This window comes from Protopterus annectens, chromosome 1.part0, assembly GCF_019279795.1.
Source record: "Protopterus annectens isolate FY-2018-M chromosome 1.part0, PAN1.0, whole genome shotgun sequence".
NCBI classification, from domain to species: Eukaryota; Metazoa; Chordata; order Ceratodontiformes; family Protopteridae; genus Protopterus; species Protopterus annectens.
In genome coordinates, this window is record NC_056725.1 from 553,941,444 (window position 1) to 553,968,056 (window position 26,613).

The 26,613-nt window shown below is 45.3% G+C and overlaps 1 protein-coding gene across 1 annotated transcript in view; it reads left to right on the top strand.

Moving 5' to 3' along the window:
- The window catches only part of CENPF (centromere protein F), a 1,545,100-nt gene that overhangs the window by 352,708 nt on the left and 1,165,779 nt on the right, over window positions 1-26,613 (top strand). The window contains exon 7 of the mRNA XM_044061312.1: window positions 21,517-21,719. Coding sequence (XP_043917247.1) covers window positions 21,517-21,719 — 203 coding nt within the window. The remainder of the gene's footprint in view (window positions 1-21,516; window positions 21,720-26,613) is intronic.

Genomic DNA, 26,613 nt, shown 5'->3' on the forward strand with positions numbered 1-26,613 from the left:
AGCTTTGTTTGTATAACTTGAGCACTAATCCAGGCATTCTTTAAAGTATTCAATTGTATTTATTACTGCTTGGTAGTAACTTGATTAAAATGTAGCTATCATTCTAAGTCTTTTGGATTAAGCACTTGGGCTTCAGACCAGTTGTTTTACATTAGGAAGGTTTGTGGCCTGCACTGTGGTGGCAGGACAGGTAGCTTACATCCTTCTAAGTTGGGAACTGCTGATTGAGGGCTCAGTGTCTGTTATTCTAAAAGTGTATTAGTTCTGGTTTAAGCACTTGGGCTTCAGACCAATTATTTTTCATTAAGAAGGTTCGTGGTCTGCACTCTTGTGGGAGGAGAGGCTGGACTCTGCCCTTCTGAGTTGGGAATTTCTGGTTAAAGGCTTATAGTGCCTGCATATTTGAACGGTTTCATACTGAAATTGGTACACCTTGTTTGCTGTAGCATAGACTAGATCCAGGCCTGCTGAATCTAGCTTTGTTTGTATGCTTGTTTGCTTATTTCCCTGAAACGCGAATTCCACCTAAAACACGGCGCTTCAGCGGTTCTGTGGATCCCTAGTGATACCTGCATTGCTTACTGTACTTATTTCCTTGTTTCACTTGAAAGGAAGTTACTGTTTGTCGTTTTTGCATTTAAGTTACCTGGCACTTGCTCACTAAGTCAGCACTAAAAAATTAAAAGCACTACACCCTCACAAACTCCCCTTGAGTACCTTGTTCCCCATTGGCCCTTTTTTTCAATTATAAAGGAATTCCCAATACTATTCTAGCATGTCCAAAGGTCAGTTGTCAATCTCCTCTCCGGTCCAGCTGGTGAATCTGTGAATCTTAAGGCAATGTTGCAACTGCATCATGTACACAGACAACCCTCTCCTCCTCCCAACAAATTCCAACACATGAGAGATGCAACCATATAGCCAAACTGGAGGCTAAGCTCTCTCAACTCAGTACTGGCGTAACCAGTCAGGAGGAGAAGGAAACCACACTCACTACAATTCCAGTCTTACACAGACCTACCACGACAGCAAACCAAACACACCAGAACATACTCGGAGGCTCTAAATAAAAATCTGCCTAAGCAGCAGAGACCTCCAAAGCAGACACCCAAGCAACCGCTACCCCAAAACAAAACACATGCAACACATAGCTCAAAAAGCCAGTGTGCCGAACAGTCACAGCCCTTAAGGCTAAACAACACACCTGATGCACTTGTAATAAGTGACTATCATCAGGCACACACACGTCCCGCTCACCAGGCTGAACAAGGAGAAGGTCACAGTGAGCTGCCTGTCAGGTGCTAGGATCCACCACATAACACAAGCACTCAGGTCACTCCAAGGCAAGTACAAATATGACTCTGTCATTGTCCATGCTGGTGTGAATGACCTGAGACGTACCTCCCTGGACTACATGAAAAGAGACATAGAGGAGCTCTCTGGGCATGTAGCCCAGGCCGGTATGACCCCGACCTTGAGTAGCATCTTGCCCGCACCAAGAATGATGCTACAATATGAAGACAAGATGATCAATTTCAACAACTGGCTTAAGTATTGGTGTCATTCAAAGGGGATCCAATGCCTGTCAGCCTGGGATGACATGCTCGATAAGCCACGATGCTTCGCTAGGGACGGCTTGCACCTGTCACCCCTGGGCTTTCGGATTTTGGCAAAGGCTCTTGCTACCCTCATAGTGCCTTTTTTAGGCAAGGCTCAAAAGACAAACCCACCTCCATAGGTATCACAAGGGATAAGAAACTGAGTAATGCTACTCAATGCCAGAAGTCTAAACCTCAAGATGCACGCACTCGAAACTCTCCTTAGCATGGAGAACATCGATATCTGTGCAGTAACAGAAACCTGGTTCAAGGCTCCCGAGAGCACCCCAGCACTACCAGGTTATACCTCATACCATGCTTTTTGGCCCCAAAACTTGGACCGAACCACAAAAGGGAAGGGGCAGTATCAATATTCGTCAAAGATACCCACACCGCCAGGTTGGTGGCACAGCACGAAGCATCAGAGACTATCCATGTGCAACTACAGTGGGTAAAACTGCCTTCCAGTTTATAGCCTGCTATAGACCACCCTCCCAAACCCAGGAATTCCACTCGGCCTTCCTGAGAACACTGGAAAATATGAAGGTCTCTCCAAACACCATTATATTGGGTGACTTCAACTACCCAAACATAGACTGGGAGCATTACTCTAGCTCCAGCACTCCAGCCCAAAGGTTCCTAGAATTTATAAACTCAAATGCTATGGAACAACTTGTTACCCCTCCCACAAGAGGGGAAAACCTACTGGACCTGATCATCACCAACATGGGGACTCTATGCTCCAGACCAGAAGTGTATCCCTCACTGGTAAGATCAGACCATAAACTAATCTCACTGGATATTCACATCCCGACCCCACCCCCTGCTCAGAAAACCACAGTGAAAAACTTCTCTAAAGCAAATTTCACACTCCTCAAAACTGATGTGGAATCCTTCAAAGCCCCCAGGCCTGTGGAAAATACGGCCCAGACCGCAGAATCCTTTATAAACGCATTCTATGAGCACGTTCACGAATGCATGGATCATGCAATCCCAGATAAAACCAAGACCCAATCCTCCAAAGGCAGACGTCCTGTCTGGTGGACCGCAGCCATAAACAAACTATACAATAGAAGGAGGAAGCTACTAAATGATGGAACAAAATCCCACAAAGGGAAGGCATCTCTGATCATTATTAGCAAAAAACTACGGGCACTCATAAAATCGTCTAAGGCCAGCTTAGAGAGAAACATTGCACAGGACACTAAGGATAATCACAAGGCTTTCTTTAGTTATGTTAGGAACCTGGGTGGGAATTCCCAGATATGCTCAGAATTAGTCTAAAATGACAAAAAATACACCGAACCCACAGACATTGCCAACATCCTAGCTGACAGGTTCAGCGCAAACTTATCCCCCCCCCCCTTATTAAAAGGGCAAATATCTATCCCAGCAGAGTGCTGCACCCCTGACATCTCAAATGCTCAGGTAAGAGCTGCCCTCTCCAAAGCAAAAAAAAACACAGCATCAATGGGACCAGATGGTGTCCCGGGCTGCGTCCTACATGAACTTCAAGAAGAGCTAAACCCAAACATAAAACTACTGTTCAATCTCAGCCTTACTACAGGATATGTACCCAAAGAGTGGCGTACAGCAACAGTGGTCCCTCTCCACAAAGGTGGTGCCTCAATGGATCCTGGAAACTATCGCCCCATAAGCTTCACTAGCTTGGTCTGCAAAGCTATGGAAAGGATCATCATGGACCTCATAAATAAAGATATTGGGGACCTACAGACACTGGATCCTACCCAGTTCGGCTTTAAGGGCAGATCCTGCCTCTTAAACCTGGTCGATTTCTTTGAAACCGTCACCAAGGCCATTGACGAGGGGAAGGTGGTCCACACAGCCTTCCTGGACCTCGGAAAAGCCTTCGATACAATACTCCACTCGGGCATTATAGATAAGCTCACCAGCTTAAATATAAACCCCCTATGTCACTAGATGGGTTGCAAACTGGCTCAAGGACAGAACCCACATGGTTAGAATTGCTGGAGCCATGTCAGACTCCAAACCAGTTATAAGTGGCATCCCACAAGGCTCAGTCCTGGGACCTCTCTTGTTCGGTATATATTTCTCTGAGGTACAGGCCAACACGGAAGGACTGTGGCTGACCAAGTTCGCAGATCACTGCAAATTGGGCGCCATAATCAACTCTCCAGCCGACACAAGCATCCTCCAAAAGGGCCTCATAGAAACAGACAACTGGTGCCAGAGCCATGGCCTCAAGCTAAACGCCAAAAAGTGTATAGTCATCCCCTTTGGCAAAAACAAAGTGCCCACAAATTACCACATAGGTGGTAATCCATTAAGTACGGAAGAAGTAATTAGGGACCTGGGGACCCAAGTTGATAGCAATCTCTCATTTGTCAACCATGTGGCCAAAGTGGTTAGAAAAACATTTTATATAGCCCACCTAATCATGAAGGGATTCGCATCTAGATCAGGGGAGGTCATCGTGCCTCTTTACTCATCCCTCATAAGGCCCATAATTGAGTACAATGCCCCTTTTGGGATGTACCTTACCAGACACCTGCAGCAACTGGAAAGACCCCAAAAGTACCTCACCAAGAGGATCAAAGGGCTCAAACAGATGCGATATGCTGCCCGGTTAAAGAAACTCCAGCTCTACTCAGTGGCATACCGCCTGCTCAGAGGCGATCTGTGCCTGACGTATAAAGCCATGTCCAACCCGAAATTAATGGACATGCTCCACCTCAGAAAATCGAAATCCCATCGAGCTACGCGCTCGAGAGACTTGAACCACAGCACTGAAATAAATAGGACATGCTGGAGGGACAGATTCATAACCCAGAGACTCCCTTCACTCTGGAATAAAATCCCAGTCCAGGTTAGGCAGAGTCCCTCATTGACTCTCTTCAAGAGGAATCTTGATGAGTGGATGGGAGATCGTAGGTTTACCCCCGGGTATCACTTCTGTGTCACTGTTAGACAGAGGCACAGTATACTAACCTCGAAAAAGGGCATAGCAAAATTAATTTAAAATGGGTGGCGAAAGCCAAACACTCTGGCTAGGCTTATAAATGCCCCAGGGCAGGTAGCCTAGTATGAACCTATAAGATACTCCGTCCCTTGAATGTCCACAAACAACTCGGGTACTTGACAGAATTAAATCTTTCAGATGCTTGGATCTATTCATTTCCTGTGAAGATAAGATAAGAAGGGACAGCCTATGTGAAAACAAACTATTTCCAAACAGTACTCCAAGGCTATTACCTGATGTCCTTCAAGAATGCAACTGCAGTCATAACATATGGGGTTGTCCTGCCTCAGGCAGCACTTGGTCGGCCGGATTCCAAAGTCTGGGTCCGACGTCGGCTGATGTCGCATTTCTCTCCGACGTCAGAGCGGCTGGAGTATATAAGCATCAGCCGACGCCATCTTCAGTCTTTCTTGCCGCGCGGTGCCAGAAGCAGTTCGCAAGTGCCCGGTCGGTCAGCTCCTGTGTTCTTCGAAACCGAAGTCATCAAAAAAGCTAAGTACCCCATTGGGGACCTTTTCTTGCCTCAGCCGATGTCAGAAATTACTGAAAAAGTAAATAATTGTTTGTCTTGTGGTAAACAAATACCTCATAAGGATTTCCACTCTTCCTTGCCTTGGCCCAGACCATGACGTCTCGGCCTGTGCCGCCTGTGCTCGCTTCAACAAGCGCACTCTCAGGCGCCGGGCGGAGTTCGCTGAAGACTTTTTCGGCGAAAAATTTGATTATACAATGCCGTCGGAACAACCGACAACGCAGACTCCTAAGAAACGAAAAGACCGGGACCGACATCCTCGGCCCGCGTCTTCAACCGGCACCACGCCAAAACTAACCGCGAGTGCTCCGGTTCCCTCTGAGGCGGTTATTCCACCGCTCCGAACCGAAGACACCGCATTACCAATACCTCCGATACCGGAGGCCACTCCGCCAGTTATTGATTTTCCTCCGGATACCGAAACGAGGAAATGCCCGAGACCATTGCGGTTGATAAGGTAATTCCTGCACGTGGAGCGGCTAGGCCTCCCATGTCCATGTCTATCAAGGCCTACACACGTGCCAAGGCAGCCAGCAAGTCCAAACATCTTACTGCTAAAAACATACCTCAGACTACTTCTGAAACTCAGATCATGTCCATGGCCGCAGATTTAATTTTTCTGATCAGAGGCTCCCAGGCCCATCCTGAGAGAGGATCCCAGCCTCCTCCTAAGAGGCCCAGGGTTGAACCCTCTGACCCTCTGCCTTCAGATGAAGATTCTGAGGACTCTGTTCACTTCGATGGCCAGGAAGAGCCCTTCCAGATCTATGAGGATTCAGATGCAGAGGACTCCATCCCCTCGGCCTCCCCTCCTGAGGATATTTCTTTTGGGGAAGTTCTGCATTCCATGAGGGAGCATTTTAAGTGGCAAGGCCAGGAATTTTCTGATTCCAGAAAGCACCTTCGAACCTTCCTTAAAAAGCCTCAACACACAGACCCTTAGCTATACCTCCTGTGCTTGATGTTTTGGATGATTTATACTCTGACTCCAGTGTTACCCCTGATACTCTTCCTCCTGCTCCTGTCAAGCCTGACAGATACTATAGGGTTCCAGAAACCCATTCTCATTTATTTAGGGCCCATGCTGTTGATTTAGAAACAATTTCCCAGGGGCCTAAAGGGGTTTCAGCTACCACATCCAAAAATCCTTTGCCTTCCGACAGGGAAGCAAGTTCCTTAGAGAGATGGGGGAAGAGGGTCTACACCTCCAGTACTTTATCCATGAGAGCTCTCAATTGTCTCTTTCACATGTTTCAATATCAGGATTTCCTATTAGATGATTTACAGAAAAGTTTGGCCTCTCCTGAACCTTTAGATAGGAAGTCTTTGCAGGAGGCTGTGCATAATTCTCAGCACGTTAGCAATCATTTTTTGCAGTGTGGATATGATGCATTGGAGGCTTCATGTAGGGCAGCTATGACAGTGGCGGTCATTCGTAGACATGCATGGCTAAAAGAACAACCTTTACCAGATCATGTTAAGGCAAAACTTCTTGATGCACCCTTGGAAAAGAACAAGCTTTTTGGTGCTAATGCTAAAGATGTGTTAAAGTCCATTGAGGAAAAAGCCAAGTCAGTATAGACAGTCAAAGATTTCCTCCAGGTTCAGCCGCCCAGATTCAGCAGGAACTGGCCTTCTAAAAACTGGTCCTTTCCTAATCCTGAAAGATTTCAAAGGGGTAAAAACAGGTGTGCCCGAGGAAGAGGGCAATACAGAGGATCCTACAGGGGACGACAATGGCAACCAACAAACCAAAGAAGTGACACAGGGGTTTCTCCTGCCCTGCAGGGACAAGCTCAATGACTTTCCTCTACTTCCGCTGACCAAGGAGCAAACAGAAGCTCCTTTGGGCGGAAAGTTATCTCTGTTTTCAAGAAATTGGCACAAACTGACAAAAGATAAATGGATACTGGACATTATAGACCACGGTTACAGGTTCCACTTTCATACCTTGCCAAGAAAACAAGGCATGCCAAACCTTCCACAAAATCAGAGGGCAGAGGCTATCAAGCAAATTTCTCTGCTTGCTCAGATCAAAGCAATAGAAAAAGTTCCACAACAAGAACAAGGTCAGGGGTTTTATTCAAGACTGTTCCTTGTTCCAAGAAAAGAAACTCAATGGAGACCAATACTGGACTTGTCCGCTCTTAACACTTTTCTCATAGTACCAAAGTTCAAAATGCTGACTTTACAGCAACTCCTTCCCATGCTGGGCAATGGGTCTTGGCTGATTACTTTGGACCTCAAGGAGGCATACCTGCATGTCCCTATCAGACACAGCTGCAGAAGATACCTCAGATTTCTTGCAGGGCCAGAGCATTATCAATTCTCAGCATTGCCATTTGGCTTATCTACTGCGCCCAGAGTATTCACGAAATGCATGGCATCAGTAATTGCTCATTGTAGGCTCCAGGGGATTCAAATCTACCTGTACCTGGACGGTTGCCTCATACAAGCAGACAACAAACTAACCTTGACAAAAAACTTGAATTATGTCATACACTTGCTACAGGCTCTGGGATACACAGTCAACTTTCAAAAGTCAAGACTTCAGCCATCCCAGCAAATAACCTTCTTAGGAGCCAAACTAGACACAGCCTCTCAAATGGCTTACCTGACAGAAGACAAGCAAAAGAAGTTAACTCATTGCTTCAAAAGTTTAGCAAAGCCCACCCAGATGACTGCAAGGAGTTTCCTACAGGCCCTGGGTTACATGGCATCCTGCATTCTCTTGGTCCCACTAGCAAGACTACACATGAGAAATCTTCAATGGTACTTAAAAAGCTTATGGTCTCAGCACAGCAACAACCTAGAAGCAATTTTTCCACTCATTCCATGTCTACAAAAGGAATTTCTATGGTGGGCCACAGTAAGCCAGTTAAACACAGGCATGTCGTTGAAAAAACCTCAGATAACACAGACAATGACCACAGACGCCTCAGACCTTGGATGGGGGGTGCACATGAAGGGCAGATGTATTCAAGGGCAATGGTCCCCAAAGGAAACACATCTGCATATCAACCAAAAAGAAATGCTAGCAGTAATGCATGCCATCGAGGCCTTTGGACAACAACTTCAACAAGGCCACCTACTAATATGGACAGACAACACCACTGTGATGTGGTACATAAACAAGCAGGGGGGCACTCATTCTTACCCCTTTTGCACACTGACAATTAATCTTTGGGAAAAATCACTGGGTCTAAACATACAGCTACAATCCCAGTTTGTTCCAGGCAAAGACAATGTTCTGGCGGACAGTCTAAGCAGGAATTTCCTGGACCCCCACGAATGGAGGCTACATCCAGACATCTTTATACGACTCACCTCGAGATGGGGCAGGCCGGACGTGGACCTATTTGCCTCCCACCTCAATCATCACTTACAAAAGTTCTGCTGAAGGACATGTCATCCACAAGCATGGAAAGTAGATGCCCTCTCATTCAACTGGAGCTCCCTAATAATTTATGCATTTCCACCCCTGCCACTGATGACCACAGTGTTATTAAAGATCAAGGCAGAGCAACCGAAGGGGATCCTAATAGCTCCAGACTGGCTAAGACAACACTGGTACCCACTACTACGGAGCATATGTCACAACAAAACGTGGGCCCTTCCACAATGGCCTCAACTTCTGACTCAACAAAACTTCAGGACTATTTATCCCAACATCCAGACTCTACAGCTAACAGCTTGGGAAATCCCATAAATAACCTCAATTTACCTCTCTCCAAGGAAGTTCAGAGGATACTAACAGAAGCCCGCAGACCATCCACCAGAAAGGCTTACTCAGCCAAATGGAAGAGATTCAGCATTTGGAATACCAACAAGGGTCATGATGCATCACTTTTGAGCATCTCTCTCATTCTGGAATACTTGGCAGATATGTTACATAACGGACTCTCATACTCTTCCATAAAAATACATGCTTCCGCTATCTCAGCTAGATACAACACTGATCCACCTGTGTTTTCACATCCTTTGCTAAGGCAATTTCTTAGAGGAATCAAGAATATAAAGCCCCCAAGAAAGGCACCAGTACCAGCTTGGGACCTCAATCTTGTCCTAGAAAAATTGACTTTACCTCCCTTCGAGCCAGCAGCTTCTGTGGAGTTACAATTTCTTTCCTGGAAGACAGCTTTCCTGCTGGCCATAACCTCAGCAAGAAGGGTTTCGGAATTACAGGCCTTAATGGCAATACCACCGTTCATAACTTTTCACAGAGACAGGGTCTCCCTACGAACCAACCCTACTTTTCTGCCAAAAGTGGTATCCAGGGTTTCTTTAAATCAAGCAATTCACCTGCCTACTTTCTTTCCCAATCCTGAGAACAAAGGGGAAAGACTGTTGCATACCTTGGACATACACAGATAACTTCGCTACTACATAGACAGAACCAAGACCAGTAAGAAGTCTGATCAGCTTTTTGTAGCTTACGCCCCTGGAATACAAGGAAAAGCAATTTCCAAACAGACAATTTCAAAATGGATTGGACATTGCATCAGATTCTGTTATTCCTTCCATGGAAAGAGTGTGCCAGCCAATGTCAGACCACACTCCACCAGAGCTACAGCCACCTCTACAGCTTTTTTAAGAGGGGTGTCTACAAAAGACATTCTAGAAGCTGCCACATGGAGCTCCGTGCATACATTTTCCAAACACTACAACCTCCCTTTATATTCCAGATCCAGAGCAGGGTTTGCTTCGGCAGTCCTGCAGGGATTGATAGCTACACCATCCTTTTCCTAGAGCGTACCACCTCCCCCAGCTAAGCTATGGTATTCAACCCATATGTTATGACTGCAGTTGCATTCTTGAAGGACATAGTACAGTTTTGTACCTACCATAAATGTAGATGTCCGATAGATATGCAACTGCAGTCGGGTTTTCCCTCCCTCCTTCCCCTCTATGCCTTGGGTCCACTCCTATCCCTGTTATCCTTAGCTGGGGATATCTGTTATGGTGTATCTGTTTATTGCTTATTTATTGTCTGGAAACCTATTTTTGTCTTCCAATTTGATTACAGCCTTCATTGGAGGGCACCTGGAATCTGGGGCAAGAAACACTGAAGAAGATGGCGTCGGCTGATGCTTATATACTCCAGCCGCTCTGACGTCGGAGAGAAATGCGACATCAGCCGACATCGGACCCAGACTTTGGAATCCGGCCGACCGAGGGCTGCCTGAGGCAGGACAACCCCATATGTTATGACTGCAGTTGCATATCTATCGGACATCTACATTTATGGTAGGTACAAAACTGTACTTTATGCTCACCATAACAAAATTATTCCAGGCAGGGGTCATGGCCCACATTGTACCAGGACCTTGGCTTCACCTCTGGCTTTTTGGAAAGGGTTGGATTATAGAAGTATTCTTGAAGTTGCTACTTTGTCCTCAGTACATACTTTTACAAATCACTACAAGCTTGATTCCTTCTCTAGATCCAGCTCAAGCTTTGCTAGGATGCTCTGAAATGTAGTTAGCTAAGGTAATCTACCCATGTAGTGAAGACGTTTGCAACGGTGATCATTATGTTGAACACAGTGCAGTTATGTAAGTAAAACTTACCATAACAGTAGATGTTCCGAATGACCACTGCTGCAACTCCCTCCATCCCTCTTGTATTTTGGTCTATTTGTTATGCCAGTGTGTGGATGTTTAATTATTTGCTTCTAGCATTATTTCAGAGTTCAGTCTCACTTTCTGTGTTGGAATGAAAGTGTCGTAGGGCTTGGTGCCCAAGCTTGCCTCTTTCAGCTCATCTTAAGCTGCCTGCCAGTTTGGGTATGTGGAAGGTGCCCTGAAGCTTTGACAGCTGTATGGCTGTTTTATCATTGGCAGGATTTAGCCCATATAGCTAAGACTACTGCAGCAGTGATCATTTGTTGTTATGATAAACTTTACTTAACACAAGTATACTTTTTTCTCCTATTGGCTTCAGATCTCACAGTACAAATGGGTGCTAGACAATAAAGTCTGGCTCACCATGCAATTCATACAGAAACCAGGAATGTTAATCTTTAGAGTACTGTTGCAGTAGTCTAAAATGCATGGCACTGTGTGCCAAGGATTAGACAAGCTGGCCAGCATCCAGTGGTATAGGTCACCTTCTGTACATCCTAACCACTTTGTATGTTTTGGAAAATCAGTATAAAATCAGTGGGCAGGGCACCACGACTTCAGAACTTTATTGCTGTTGAACAGTGCTCTTTCCTGTGGGTTTGAGTGGTCAATGGTCAGCTAGTGCTTCACCATAGTTTGACAGACAATTACTTCAGTGCAGAATGCCTTCCGATTCATCATTTTTGTGAATAAAATGTTTTCTGGAGAAATGTTTGCTATAGGATAGAACTGTGCTTTTAGTACTAGTCACTAAAAATTGTACCTCGGATCCTATTTTTTTTGTCATGATTCCCTGTGTGAAATGTCTGTTAAATAACTGATTTTTGAGAGGAAAATTACTTTTTGGTTAACACTTGTGGTTAAGGTCTAGGGCTTTTGGCTTTGAATGTTGTCATTAAAAATGTTTACCTCAAAGCATATTCTTTTATTTCAGGTTGTTTTATCAACAATTCTTAGCTCTACTGTCAGACAGATTTTTTGGTAGACCCGACTGCCCAGGGTCCTTCTAGGAGGTCCTTTATTTTGTGAGAAAGGGTCTTCTTTTTCTGTCAAATATGATGTTGGGGACTGAGACTAGTGTGTTTGGTGATTGTCATGGAGCTGGGTTCCCGTAACTCAGTTCCCTCCCTGAGCAGCAGTAAGTCATGCAAGGGAGGCTTTGGTCTTGACTTTGGCTTTCCCTTTGCCCCAGCCACTGATAGGTAACTCCTGTGTGACTATTTGTTGTTCCTTGGACCGCTCATTACTTTCTCTTGTTCCCTTGGAACCATGTCTTCTCTCTGGAGCTTAACCGCTCCATGTATCTGATCCCCCAACCTCCTGCTTTAGAGGAATAGCCATTGTTACTCAAGACTGCCCTCTTCTGCATCTTCTTTTAGTTCAATGCTATCCCTGAGGAGACTTGCAGAAACGGACTTGAATAGGACGATGAGGATCTTCATGAAGACCCAGATTCAGCTAACTGGTTGAAGGACCTGGGCCTCCCAGTCCCCTTTTGGTATCTTTCTCTAGTCTTTGGATCGGGTAATTTTGGATCCTTGGAGCAGTTTTCACCCTTTGGAGCCTCGACCTTTGACAACTCTGCTTTGAATCTGAAATGAAAAAATCTTCTGTCGAGGTCTTTGGATCTGTGGAGCCCTTCCTCTGGTCCGGCTTTAGCTTTCTAGGTCTTTGAAATTTAATCTCTTACGTTCAAGAGAGGGGTAGTTCTTCTCTCACCTTGATGAACCCCAAACTCTTACTGCTTCAGTCCCCATTCATTCTCTCTCCTTGGGGCCGTTTGACCCAACTGGCCTTGGACAAGCCCAGATTTCTGGCTCCACCAATGCTTCCAGTTTCTCCAAGGATATCTCTGTGCTGGACGAACACAGGTAAAATCAATGCAAAGGGAGATATTTTACTCCACTGAGGACACAGACCTCAGTGAAGGGGAAACGTCCCCAAGATTTTCTTTGGAAGATATTTCCTTGAACTGTTTAGACCAAAAAAGAGGTTGGTCCACCTAAACACCTTCCTAGAATGAGTTTGTGTTCCTGAGACTCTTTTTTGTCTGGACCTTCTACATCCTGAGTAGTTATGCTGAGGATGGACATGGATTACCTTCTGTTGTAGTGGAGTTGGAAGGAACTGCATATGGTGTAATTGAAACCCTGTAAGGAAGGTAAATTTTTGCATTCTCCCATGGATAGAGCACAGGGCCGCTGTGGATGCTGTTGTGGTAATGTTGGCGGCCACCAAGAAGGAGCTATCTAAGTAATGTTCCTCTGTTCATCCCTCAAACAGGGAGTCTCATACACTGTACAGGTTTCTGAAACAAATGTTTGCTTTAGTGACCTTATATTTGTCTGACTACATGGCTCACCTGAACTGTTTGCAGAGTTGCTAAGGAGGTCTCGAGCTGTTTCTCTGGTACCCCAACTGTAGAGTCCAAGAAATTGCAAGAATCTTAGTTGGCTACTAATATGTCCATGCTCCTGTTATCCAATACTACGGATGGCATATTGAGTGCAAGGTGCAAGTATTGCTATCCACTCTCATGCCTGGATGCATCTATGTGACTTTGTGGATAACTTCAACTTTCTTAAATGCTGCTTTTGATGGGGCCATCTTCTTTGCACCCAAAGTAAAGGATACTTGGGAATGAACAAGAGGGGAAAACGTTGTCGTCAGAATGCATTTTTCCACCCCTCAAAGGTCTTTTTTTTTCCATAACTAGAATGTTGGAAAGCATTTGTGGTTCTGTAAGTCTCCGAAATTTACCCCAGACACTCTGGGAGACAAGTTTCCTTGTGGCCAATGAGTAATACTAGTAGATGTTGCCATAGGTTAGAGATGGTCTGCAATGAATGCCAAGGGTTTTGAGGTTCATTCACTGACAAATTCAGCATTGCTGAATGTCTCTGGAACCAAAGCCATGTAACAGCATTGCTGAAAATCTGCCTGACTGTTTTACTTGGAGGCAGTCTGAGGACGTCTGTCTCTGTACCCATACAGTTGGGCTGCCATTTCTCAAGATATGGGTGCTGAGAACCATAACCAGGGGCGTTTTTCCCTTTTCTTCTCAAAACTTATGATCTGATGTTGTCTTTTCCTCTGGGTTCAAAATGTGGGCTGTTAGCTCTGATGCTGGCCAGCTTCCTAGACTTCAGCTTGATGAGCTCTGCCTCCACTACCTATAATCCCGCACTTCAATAGAGCTACCGCAGATCTAGTTTGCAGCTGTTTTGGACTGCATCTTGGTCATTTGCTCCTTCTCTGTATCCTTTTTAGACTGGGTTTGTTTGCTCCTCTACCTGCTTTTTTTGTTACTTGTTGTTAGTGTAGTTTGTATGTAGTTTAGTGATTTGAGTTTTTGTCTAGTAGTTAGCTTGTTAGAGTAAGCTAGTGTAGGTGTTTCCCTCCTTTTGGGACATGGGTTGTTTGATGTGTTTTTAGGTAGGTGATATAGGCATTATAGACAAAGGGTTTAAGAAATGTTTCTTGCGGTCAGAAAATTCCCTCCTGGGATGCTCATGACCATTGTTTACAGCATTGGGGCTGCTCATTTGTAGTCCCCTTGTGCCATTAGTGAGAGCGTTGGCTGTCCTGAGGTCAATGAAAGGAGAACCAAACTCATTCTTAAGGGCTGTCGAGGGACTCTTCGTCAGCTTCCTCAGGCAAAGGTGACAAGTCATGTCACAAATAGGTTAAGGACGATAAAGCTTCTAAGGGAGACCATAAGTTAACAGCCCTGTCTTCCACTCCAGTTTCTAGACAACTGGATCTGAAAGTGCCAAGACCTCAGATCCCCTGGTGGTCTTGGCTCAGGCACCTTGGAGCCGATCCCCTGGTGGTCTTGACTGGGGCACCTTGGAGCCGATCCCCTGGTGGTCTGGGCTCTGGCACCTTGCTGCCGATGCCCTGGTGGTCTGGGGTCGGGCACCTCAGTGCAGATGCCCTGGTGGTCTTTGCTCTGGCACCTCTGCGCCGATGCCCTGGTGGTCTTGGCCAATTTGCTAGCAAGGCACCCTCCCTGACCATTCGTATACTGAGCCCTTTCCTGGTTGGGGTGGTTAGTTCAGGATGGACGTTCTCTCCCTTTTCCTCATTCTACTCCTTGTTATTTTTCTCCAAAGTCCTCCCTATTGCTACCTTGGATCTGAGCTTCCTCATCTTGGGACAGTAGGCTGGGTTTGTTGCCTGGTCAACGATCTTCCAAGCCCCCATTGGTGGTCTCTTCTGTTTAGTCATCTTCGCCCATTGCAAGTTTGAAGATGCCTGAACTGGAGTAGTTGATGTGGTCCTTCCTAGAGGTACAGATGGAATAAGGCCTCTTTCCATGGGTTTCTGACCTTCACCCCAAAGCTTCGGCTCCTGTGTCATGGTTTTCTCTCTCGGGCCCTAGAGATCTGAGACCTTTAGAACTGGTGTTCTTCCATTCCTTAGGACTGGAGCCAACAGCTTTGCTGATTTTAACAGCAGTCCGGACCCTGTTCTCTTTGACACCGACTGTTTTGGAGCTGGGTGGTCCTTGGGGGACAGACAGGTTGAGACAGGGGTCTGCGGGTTAGGTTTGACTATCCCATTGTTGGGGAATCGCAACCACTTGGGGCTGCCACTGTTGATAGTTTGGACTGGTCTCTGCATCAGGATGGCTCTGGATTCTGGTGCGTCCTTGCGAGTCATTGGACCTTAGGTCTGCTGTGTCTGATCATCCTGCTTCTACCGAATTGTCACACCTGTCTTCTGTTGGACTGCATGCATCTTATCTGGACCCTTAGCTTTCAGCAATCTGCTGATGATCATAAAGGGGTGTCACTTAGTTTGCCCCACAGGCTGCCTTTTCCAGCATCAGATCCAAGCTCCTCCCCTACTTAAAATGCCCCTGTCTCCCTCCTCCCCCCAGATCTTGTTTGCCACGCACATAGTCTGCATCATTCTGTTTGCTCCAAGTTCCTGGTAAGTGACTAATTTTTTTCTGGCCTTTCTTCTATCAAGTTAGCCTTTTGCCTCTATCTCTATATCCTACCCTTCTTTGCACTCAGGAGTCAGTCCTATAATCCAAATTCTTTCCCTTCTTTCTCATTTCCCTATTGTATTTGTGTGTGTGTGTCCCTGCGTGTGGTCCTTTGCCATGTCTGAGACCCCCAAGCCAGGTTTTCTGAAGTGCACAGTGTGTGGCCATAAGCACCCCCCTTCAGATGGCCACAGTGTGTTTGGGAGTTCCCCACCTGCACACCTCCTGTTTGATCTGCATGAGCTTCAACGCCTGCACGTTGATCGACAGGAGGAACAAATTGATCTTGAAGGGTCTCCTTCCTCCAAGGCCTTTGCTTCTACTTCTGCTTTTTCCTCTGCCTCTGGGACTCAACCTCCTGCCAAGAGGGCTGGGGATGGGGAAAATTGCTGACATAGAGTGGGATAGGTCAGGAAGCGGTCTTCTGACCATGCTTCCTTGGCTGAGACCCCAGCTAAGTCTCGCCCGGATCCCAGCCCATGCTCCCCTCTGTTCCAGCTGCCCTGCTGCTTGCCAGAGGTCCCTCTGAGCCGATCCCCTTTATCGGCCACTTTAGGCCCGTATCCGTGGCTTCCTCCATCTGGTCCACCCACAGCCTTTCTGAAGCAGAGGTGGACAGGATGATGCAGAAATTCATCTGGACCCAGATCCAGATGGGAGTTTTCCTTGCCCCCTTCCCTTCCGGGGCTGGGATCATGCAGTCTGCCTTTCTTCCCATTGCTCCTTCTAGGATCTGACCTCTGGCTTAAGAGTTCTTGGGTCCGAGGCTTCTCTGCTTCTAGGGGTTTGCGCCTATGGTACTTGGTACCTCCACGCCGACCATTGCCCTTAGTGGTTCTGCTCCGACTAGCTCGGAGCCGTAGCCTCACCGCTGGATCCAAAGGGATGGCAATGGCTTCGAGGGTTTTGGAGTCTCGGCACCTGGAGGCTCGGATCAGACTCCCCCATTGATTGAAAGGGTTACGGATCCAGCCTTGGTCCCAGCTTCCAGGATTCGTTCTCCCTCTGCTTTTGATGTGGTGGAGAGGGTTCTCTCGGCTCTCTTGAGGCCCTTGATGTTATTGTCTTCTGAGTCCATCCTAGCTCCCTCTCTTTCTGGTCGGATTCTGCCATCATGCCTTTTTAGGGACAGCCTGTTGCCTCTCTGCCCCAGGGAGTTGTCCTCCCCCAGGAACAGACAGAAAGCTTCCAATTACTCCCCTGAGACCCCCCCTTCCTGAGGTGCTCCTTCAGAAACGTGTGTAAAAGGAGGCACTTAGACTCCCTGCCGGAGTCCCTTACAGAAGACACTGACTTAGAGGAAGGGGAGGGCTCCCCTTGGTCACCCTCAGATGATGTCTCCTTTTGGAGACATCATGGAAATCCTATGCCAGTGTGTAGGCTGGATTGTCCAAAAACCTAACCCGAATGAGTTGGTATTCCTGGAGGCATTTAGCTCAGGACCCTCTTCCTCCTATGTATCCTCTCCCATGGATCTGATTTCAGCCCATCTCCAAGCATCCTGATAAAATTCTAAGTGTACCTTCTGGCAAACAGCATTGGTTTAAGGGATCCTGGGTTGATGCCAAGGTAGTTTGTGACGGCCACCAAGAAAAAGCTTACTCAGGAGAGCTCTTCATTCCAGCCACCGGACTGAGAGTCCTGGGCCGTGGACTGTTTCAAAAAGCGGGTTTACACTTAAGCCATGTTTGCCATGTGTCTGCTGAACTACATGGCACATGTGATCAGACTTCAGCAGGACCTGATCAAAACAGAGTCTGCCCCAACGACCATGTCGGTGGAAGATAGGGTGTTCTCCTCCCGTCTGGCCACCCTTACTTCCATTTCCAACACCTCTATGAGGCTCCTGTCACATGCTACCGAAGGCACCTCTAGGGAGGCCAGCACAGACATTGACATCGTGTCATGCCTGGCTTCAGCTTTGTCCATTCTCAGAGCCCTTAAAAGACATTTACAAATGCTCCTTATGATGGTTCCACTCTTTTTGGAAAAATGGTTTGAGACACAAGTCCAGAGCGAGAAAGATTGGAAAGACCTGGACTGCCATCTGGATCTGCTTCTCAACCGCACAGCGATCCTTTTCACAGAATCAGTGGGGGGGGGGGGGGTGAAGAGTGAAGATGTGGTTCCGGAAGTCTCTGGACTATTCCCACTATGCTCAAGACTCGCCCTCCCCAGAGGCAGACTGGGATATGACAGACGCCATCCTTGCAGCAGAGGTGGTCAGAGGAACTTGGGGTGTCTGGATTCCTTCCCAGACACACCCGCTCAGCAGCCCTGAAGGGTTTCCTGATTGCTTGTCTCTGGAGACAGTCAGGGGTTGTCTCCCGCTGCACCCAACAACCTGGGGAGTCTATTACAGATGATCATTGGGTGTTGCAAATCATATCCAGGGGATACTCAATCCCCTTCATTCAAACACCAGTTCCACCCAAACACTTCCCGGACATTCCACCTGTGCAACGGGAGGAAGCAGCAGTTGCAATTTCTGAGCTGCTCGAAAAATGAGTCATCCAGACAGTCCCATCAGATGAGTCTGGATCAGGCATCTATTCCAGGTTCTTTAGTGCCAAACAAGATGGGGGACTTAAGACCATCCTGGCTCTTTCAACCCTAAACCTGTCAGTTGCCAAGACAAAATTCCAGGTGGTCACTCTCCAATCCATTCTTCTCTTCCTGTAGATAAATGACTGGATGTGCTCGGTGGACCTCCAGGACATGTACTACCACATCAAAATGGATAGGCGCTCTCAGAGGCTCCTCCACTTCCAGCTGGAGGCCAATCATAACCAGTTGAGAGCGCTACCCTTTAGTCTCACCACCGCCCCCAGAGTGTTCACCAAAGTGATGGCAGTGGTGGCTGCTCACCTGTGGCTGCAGGAGTTCCAGGTCTTCCCTTGCCTGGAAGACTGGCTTCTTTGTGCTCCTTCCAGGCAACGGCCTCTGTCAAGCCAGGGATCTCCTTCCCCGGACCATCCACCAGCTGGGCATAACCATAAATCTCAATAAGTCACTATTGATTCCAGTTAAAGTTCTAGACTTCACTGGGGATCGTTTAGATGCAATACAGAGCAAGTGTTTTCTAACTCCGGACAGACTTTAATTCCTCCAACATCATGTACTGTACATTATTCAGACCCAGTCTCCTCCTGCTGAGTCAGTGTTTTGGGATTTGGGGTCTATGGCAGCCACAAGCACTCTGATCCACAGGGCTCGCCTACAAATGAGCGTTCTCCAGTGGACCCTAGTGGTCCAATGGTCCTTGCTAGATCTGCTGTTATCTCATCCTGTTTGTTTCGGGCTTGCATGGATTTGCTTCTCTGGTGGCTTCAATCCCTGTATCTCCTTCTGGGTGGCCTGTTTATCCTTCCCGCCCTGCTGACCACAGTGACCCACAGACGCCTCCCTACTCGGGTGGGGGAGGATTGCATGGGAAGGACAGTCCGAGACGTGTGTTCTTCCCTGGAGACCCATCTGCATATCAATGTCCTGGAGATGAGGGCGGTGCTGTTGGCTTTGCAAGCTTTTCATGCCCATGTTCCCAAAGGGACGATTGCCATCCAGACAGACCTGTGTTTAGTCTGGTACATCAGCAAATGGGGGGAATCGGGTCTTATCCCCTTTATTGCAAAGCCTTGAGATTGTGGGAGTGGGTGATCATCTACATCCATTTTCTGGTGGCAACACACATTCTGGGCTTAACAGATCTATTCTGATGCCTTACGAGTGGTCTCAGAATCCTTCAGTAGCGGAACAGATATTTCTAAAGTGGAGTCAGCCTTGCTGCGATCTCTTTGCCTCTCCTTCCAACACGAAGTGCAGCATGTTTTTTGCTCTGAACCCCCTGGGGGAATCCCCCAGGGACATTCTAGTTCATGCTTGGCTCTTAGGTCTTCTGTATGCCTACCCTCCACTTCCTCTGATCCCGAAATTCATACAGAAAGCTCAACAGTTGCTGTAACTTGGTGATCCTCATTGCCCCCTTCTGGCCAAGCCAAGTTTGGTTCCCCTCTCTGTGGTCTCATGCAGTGTGTCCTCCTTGGACATTAGATCCAGTTCTTGATCTGATTTCACATCCCTCAGGGATCCCTCACCCAGATCTGGTCAGTCTGAAGCTGACTGCTTGGATGCTGCAGTTCCAGTGCTAGAGACGACTCCCGGGTTGTCTTCTCCAGTTAAAAAGATTTTGGGGGCAGCTCATAAATCTTCCACCAGGAAGGTTTATTCCAGTAAGTGAAAACAGTTTTCAATATGGGCGTCCCAACATGGTTTGGATCCCTTCATTGCCCAGTCTGTGCCATTTTGCAATTTCTGGCAGGTATCTTTCATCAGGGGGCCATTTTGTCTGCTGTAAAGGTACAGCTGGCAGCTGTCTCCAGTTTTCATATAGGAGACAATTTGGCCTCCAGAGCTTCTTCCAAGCTTTGTAAAGCCTTTTTGAAAGGTATCTTTTTACTTAGACTCCCAGTCAAGGACCTTACGCCCCCTTGGGATCTTACTCTAGTCCTAAAAGCCTTGGACCAGCTGCTTCGGTGGATTTACAATTCCTGTCTTGGACGACAGTTTTTCTGGTTGCTATTACCTCTGCTAAAAGAGTGTCGGGATTCTGGCCTTATCTGTCAAACCCCCTTATATGGTGTTTCATAAAGACAGGGTTTCTTTACTGACGAGCCTCTATTTTTTTTCCAAAAGTGGCTTCAGAATCTAACATTAACCAGTTCATCCAGAATAATGGAGAGTATAAATTGAATTTGCTTGATGTTTACAGGCAACTGCGTTTGTATTTGCACAGAACAAAGTCCTTTTGTAATTCTGATCAGCTTTTGTTTCCTTCTCCAAGCCTTTCTTAGGGAAACCTGTGTCCAAGATAACTCTTGGTTGTTGGATCTCTCAGTGCATAGCCCTGGCATATAAAGCCAAAGGATTATCTCTGCCAGTTCATGTAAAGGTGCATTCTACTATGTCTGTGGCTACTTCAGCGGCCTTTGGTGTAGAGTTTGTGAATATTTGCCCTGCAGTTACTTGGGCATCATCTCACATGTTTATTTCGCATTGTAAGTTGTATCTGCTGTCCAGAGGCAGGGCTTCCTTTGGCTCCACTGTGCTCCGGAACATCCTTCCATGAAGGCCTCCCAGGGTCTTTGGGTACCTTGGGACTCTGTCTCACAGGTTGAAGATCAAATGAAAACAACTTCAGATAGTTATGTACGCACTATAACGTTACATCTGAGGAGTTGCTTTTCATTTATCTTCAACCATCCCTCGCTCCTTTCCCCTGCCTTTTGTGGGCTGTGTGGTAGACCGGATGGAAGAGGCATATCCCTGCTCTGGTAAGCCTTTGTCTTCTTTATGGTGCTTTTGGGGTACTAATGCCAGAGTCTTAGGCACTTGGTTAGGTCGCGGTGCTACTGTCAGCAGCAAACTTGATCTGAGGAGAGGAGGGAGACAGGGGCATTATGGGTAGGAGAGGAGCTTGGAGCTCAGATCTAATGCTGGAAAATGCGTCTGAATCGGATCTGTACCGTAGTATTCCCTCAGGTTGAAGACAAATGAAAAGCAACAACTCAAATGGAATATTATGGTGAGTACATGACTTTTTTGTGTATGCTACCTCATGATTCTCTTAGTACTGTACCACATTGCCACTACGTCAGTTTTGTCTTGCTGAAGGTGAATGACACTTTCTCACTGTCTGTTGATTGCATTAGTAAAAAGAATGATTATTCTTTAATAGCATTTCGTAACACCATTGTTTATATTTTCAGAACTTGCATTCAGAGTAGGTGAATTAGAAGAAAGCATGCAAGAAAGGGAAAAAGAAACGAAAAATCATTTGAACCGTTTACAAGAAGTGCAACTGCAGTTTGAGAAGGCAAAAGCAGAATTATCTGAGAAGGATGGCAGTTTAAGTAAATGTAGAGAAGAACTGAACAAAGTGACAGCACAACTGGAACTGACTAACACCAAAGTATGTTCTAAAATTTATGGTATTAGACTCTTCTGTAAATGTAACTACTAGTAGTGAAATAATGTATGCAGTAGACTATTGCAAGGTGTGTGGCGACCACGGTGGTACAACGGTTAGCATTGTCGCCTCACAGAAAGAGTTTCCCTGGTTCGATCCTTGGCTGGGGTGCCTTCTGTGCGGAGTCTGCATGTCCTCCCTGTGGTCCCGTGGGTTTCCTCCGGGTGCTGCAGTTTCCTCCCACATGCCAGACAATGCTGTAGGTGGATTGGATACTCTAAATTGGGCCTAGGTCTGAGTGCGTGTGTGTGCCTTCTGTGGAAGGTTGGGCGCCGGGCTGGCAACTCGACACAGTAAAACTCCCACTGCCAATCATGAGCAGATTGGTGATCTGCTGTGGCGACCCCTAACAGGGAAAAGCCAAAAGAAGAAGACAATTGCAAGGTGTATCTTAATTCATGTTTGAATTCTAGTCTGGATTCAACTGAGGGAATTATGTCTATATTCTTCAAATGATGATCTGTGTTGGACCATTCTTGCATTGTTGTAGTATTAACATCTGGGACTTTCCTGCCAAAGTCCCATCTGTCCGTCCAGCCTGCCAAAGCTCTGGATCCTTCCCTGGGAAGGTGTATACACACCTTAGACAAAGCCAGCATGTTGGCTTAAGAAGAGCGTACATGTACACCATATTCATAAGTTTCGTATTGTGTTCATATATGCAGAGATCTGCTGGCTTCTTGAACAGTTTGAGTTTTAGTCTGTTTTAGCCTCTGAAGTTCAGGAAGATAAGCAACCCCATTGGGATGTTTTTTTTTTTAACGTCTGCTTTTTTTTCTCCATCATATGTCTGTCGCACTAAAGGGAAAGTACGACTGTGGTAAAAAAAATTCCTTATTGTGACTACTGCTCTAGTTGTCTGTTTTATGTTCTGGCACAACGCATGAAATCCTGTCAAGTCTGTGATGCTTTTGCTCAAAAAAATGTTATGAAGCCATCTTAGGACCCTCGACCATTTTTTTTTTTTTGTGTGATGCTGTGTCTTTCACTTCAGCATCTGTGTTCTTTCCAGTTAAAAAGAAGCATAGTGGATAAGGCTGCAAAAGAAGCAGATGACTCAAACAGGACCTCTATTTCCTGCTTAAGGTCAGAGATAGCAGGATGCATTAGCAGCTCCTGGACTGTCCATTGATTTCTCTCAGGTCCTGTAGTGTTGCTCCATTGGAGGTTGTGACCGGGGGGGGGGGGGGGTCTATAGTTACAGACCATCCTTCTGTCTTTTTACTTATCAGCCATCTGATTACTAGTCCCCCCTGAGGCAAGAGTTACTATTTCAAAAGGAGGTGAAAGGGTGTGCACCAGGTACTTGAGGGAAGAGAAAGACTGATGGCTATGGAGCTGAAGATTCATCCTTAACCACTAAAGCCTCAGGTCGGTAGATTTCCGAGGTAAAAGGCATCAGGAAAAAAAAACATTTATCTCCTCCTTCTAGGGAAGTTTTTTTTTTTAAATGAGAAGCCTGTTACTTGTGTTTTTCAGGTTGATTGGTTTAATTTAGCTCAGGGCTTTATTAAATATTATACAGGCCTTAATGCTAGGTCAGACAACTATTTCTCTTTCATCTAGAACAGGGATCTGCAACCTTCACTATCAAAAGAGCCATTTTGGCCTTTCTCCTACCAAATATTCATCTGGAGCCACAATACATATTTGACCCGTAAAATGAAAATAACACAGCATATTAAGTGTTATACATAGTTATTATGCTATATATAAAAGAACTAAGTTTATAAGAGCAGTATTTAAAATCTGTCCCTATTTTTGTTCTTTTAAGATTTTTATTGGGATCTCTCGATTGCTGTGTGTGTGTCATACCTTTCATCCTCTTGGAGCAAGAAATCTGAACAAAGCCATAAATAATGGCAAGACAAAAGCCCAAAAATATGGACACTTGTTAAATATTGCTCTTACAAAATTAGAAAGTTGATAGAACAGGTTTTACGTTAGCATGAATTTTCTGAAGGGTATGAAGTCTGAAGCTCAAATGTTTTATATTTTCTGACTTCAGCCCTAAATAATTTCCCAATGATTTGCCAGAAAACCACAGTTTTATGAAAAACAGACCAAAAATATGAGGCAAAAATCAGGACATTCTGTGAAATCTGTACAGTTGACAGGTAACTGTGTGTGTAAGCACTTTACTATCTTGAAATACTTAAATCTCAAATTTCAGTATCTCAAGATGAAAATGACAAAAGTGCAGTTGAGCGAAACTGCACTTGATCAAACTCCATGTCAAATTCATGGTTGTGGTGGCACGGTGCATGGGAGTTGCTGTGTTTGTAAGGTGCGGTGTGCTGTGGGATACTGTTTGCCTGCCGTTGTGTGGATATATGTGGAGATTTAGGTAAGTGCTGTTTTAAGGGTTTTGGGTAGGGATTTGAGTGTATGAGTGTGTGTTAGGAAGTTTTAGGTGTATGTTAGGGTAGGTAAGAGTGTGTAAGTGTTGAGAGAGGTGGTGTTTGTACATTAGTGGTATGTGTTTGTGCAAGGGGAATATAGAGTAATGTAGTGGTGGGTTTAGTGTCTTTGTTTTTTAGTGCGACCTAAGTAGCGGGGGTGCAGGGGTACTTGCCCACCTGCTTATATATAGAGTAGGTTGTGTGTATTTGTGTTGTGTTTGTGTGTGTTGGTTTGTTGTATTGTGGGGATGCAGGTGTAGTTTGGGGATGAAGGTGTATGAATGTGCGGTGGAGGGTGTATTTAAAAGTCGTGATTTTGAATTTTGCGCTTTTGGGGTTTCGATATTGTGAATGTTCGGCTTTATAGTCTTGAGATACTGAAATTCGAGATTTCAGTATTTCGAGATTATAAAGTGAATCCATATGTGTGTGTGTGTGTTGCATTTTAACAGAAACAGCGTTATTCAAGCAACTTTCTAAGTTTATAAGAGCAATATTTAAAATCTGTCCCTATATTTCTTCCCCCTTTATTTATGGCTCTCTCTAGATTTCTTGTGGTTAAGGGTTTCTGAGGTATAGTGGAGAGTTACAGTAACCGGTCAGAAGATGCTGATGCTACCAAAGAATTGCTTGATCGCTCAGTGTATGTGGAATGCATGGTAAAATAAACCATGTTATTCTAGCAAGTTTCTAAGTTTATAACAACAAAATTTCAAGTCCATTGCTCGATCACTGTGTGTGGTAGAGTGGCTGTTATTTTTCAAAGCTACAGGGAGCCACTGCAGAGGGGTGGAAGAGTTTCATGTGGCTCTCTGATCTAGAATAAGGGAATAGTCTTTAGAAGCAGAGGATCTTTCTAATATAGAATGTGTAGACTATATCTATGAAATGCGCTCTCCTTCAGATTACAAGTCTGATGTGGAAGATGACATTTTCTCTGACCCCTTCTAATAAGGAAATTTGTTTGGAGAGACCATATCTAAGATTTTTTTTTTTAAGGTGGGAAGGGGGAGAGACCTTTCTAACATCCAGTGCCTATTTTGACCTTGTCCACATGGATATTTCCTGCATCAGTCACCATAATGTAGTGTTTGGTGGCTTAGAGCATACCTTTTTAGAAGTTTCTCTTACACTTTATTCCCAAACTCAATCCCATAAAAGACCTGGCAAATTTTACAGGATTCAAGATTCACACAAGTTTCTTTATAAAATCCCTGTTGCTGACCCTGCAGTATCTTTGTGTATGTAGAAAAAGGACAAAATTAGTTCTTGCTACTAACCCTCTTCCAAATGATAAAGATAGCAAAGGTTAGAGAGAGATGACAAAATAAAATAAAAAAAAAATTGTACTTCTGTCTTTTTAGGGCTATTAATTTTCAAACTTACGTGATTACATTTATTTTAGCCACGATAGACAGTATGGATCAGAAAATTGCTGAGAGTCTTATCAAGGCATGAAATCCTACTATTTTAGAAATGCTTAAATCTGCCTCAAAGTCATTAAGCATTCCATAAAATGTGGATATAATGCTGTAAATTACAGGTTCTAGAGCTCCTGAGACTATTTCATCCATAGGCATGCTTAGCTAAGGCTTCAACCTTTACCTGAAGAATTTTAGGCCCGGTTATTGAATGTCCCATCCAGATAGGAATTTGTTTGAGGGTCCTTCTTACCAAAGTCTTTAAAAAGATAGAGGGGAGTTAAGTGACGCAAGGGTTAAAACAACTCTCCTTTCGTTCATATGTAGATATGACAGAAATTACCCTTCCAAACAATCTCCTTTCTTTAGACAGCAATCCAAAGCCCAAGTAAAGGTCAATTCAAGAAAAAAAAAAGCCAAGAGACCCCCAAATTAAGCCGTTTTGATTACAGGGTTTCAACAGTAATAGAGCTCATCCAAGACAATTCTATGCATTTTCCTTTTCCCTTCTCACAGAAATGTTAAAACTTTCTCTGTCACATTATGGGAAGCCATCGCTTCTGATTTCTTGCTTTTAAACATCTTAAGAAGAGAAACTTCAATGGGATTTCAAATCAACCTTCTTGGGCATTATCCAGGTAACAAAAGACTAGGAACATTTCATGTCCGTTATTGTTTAAAACTTTCTTTCGAGAGTCCTAGAGGAAGAGGAATTGCACTCTTCATCTTTGGGGAAATTCACAATGGCCACAATTCTTCAGCCAGCTCTTCTTTTTTAAAACAATTCAAGCCAGTTGTAATAAAACTGACAGCAAACATAAATCAGGAAACTCTCTATAGACATCGAGAGGCAGGTTAAAGCAGTGACCAGATGGACTCACGAGAAAAAACCGAGAGCCCAGCTACCAGAAACAAAATGGTACATCAGAAATGACTGAAAAATCAACTGTAGTGAATATATCTAGTTACAGTTTGTCTACAATGGACATTATGGTTTTTCTTTAAACAAAAATG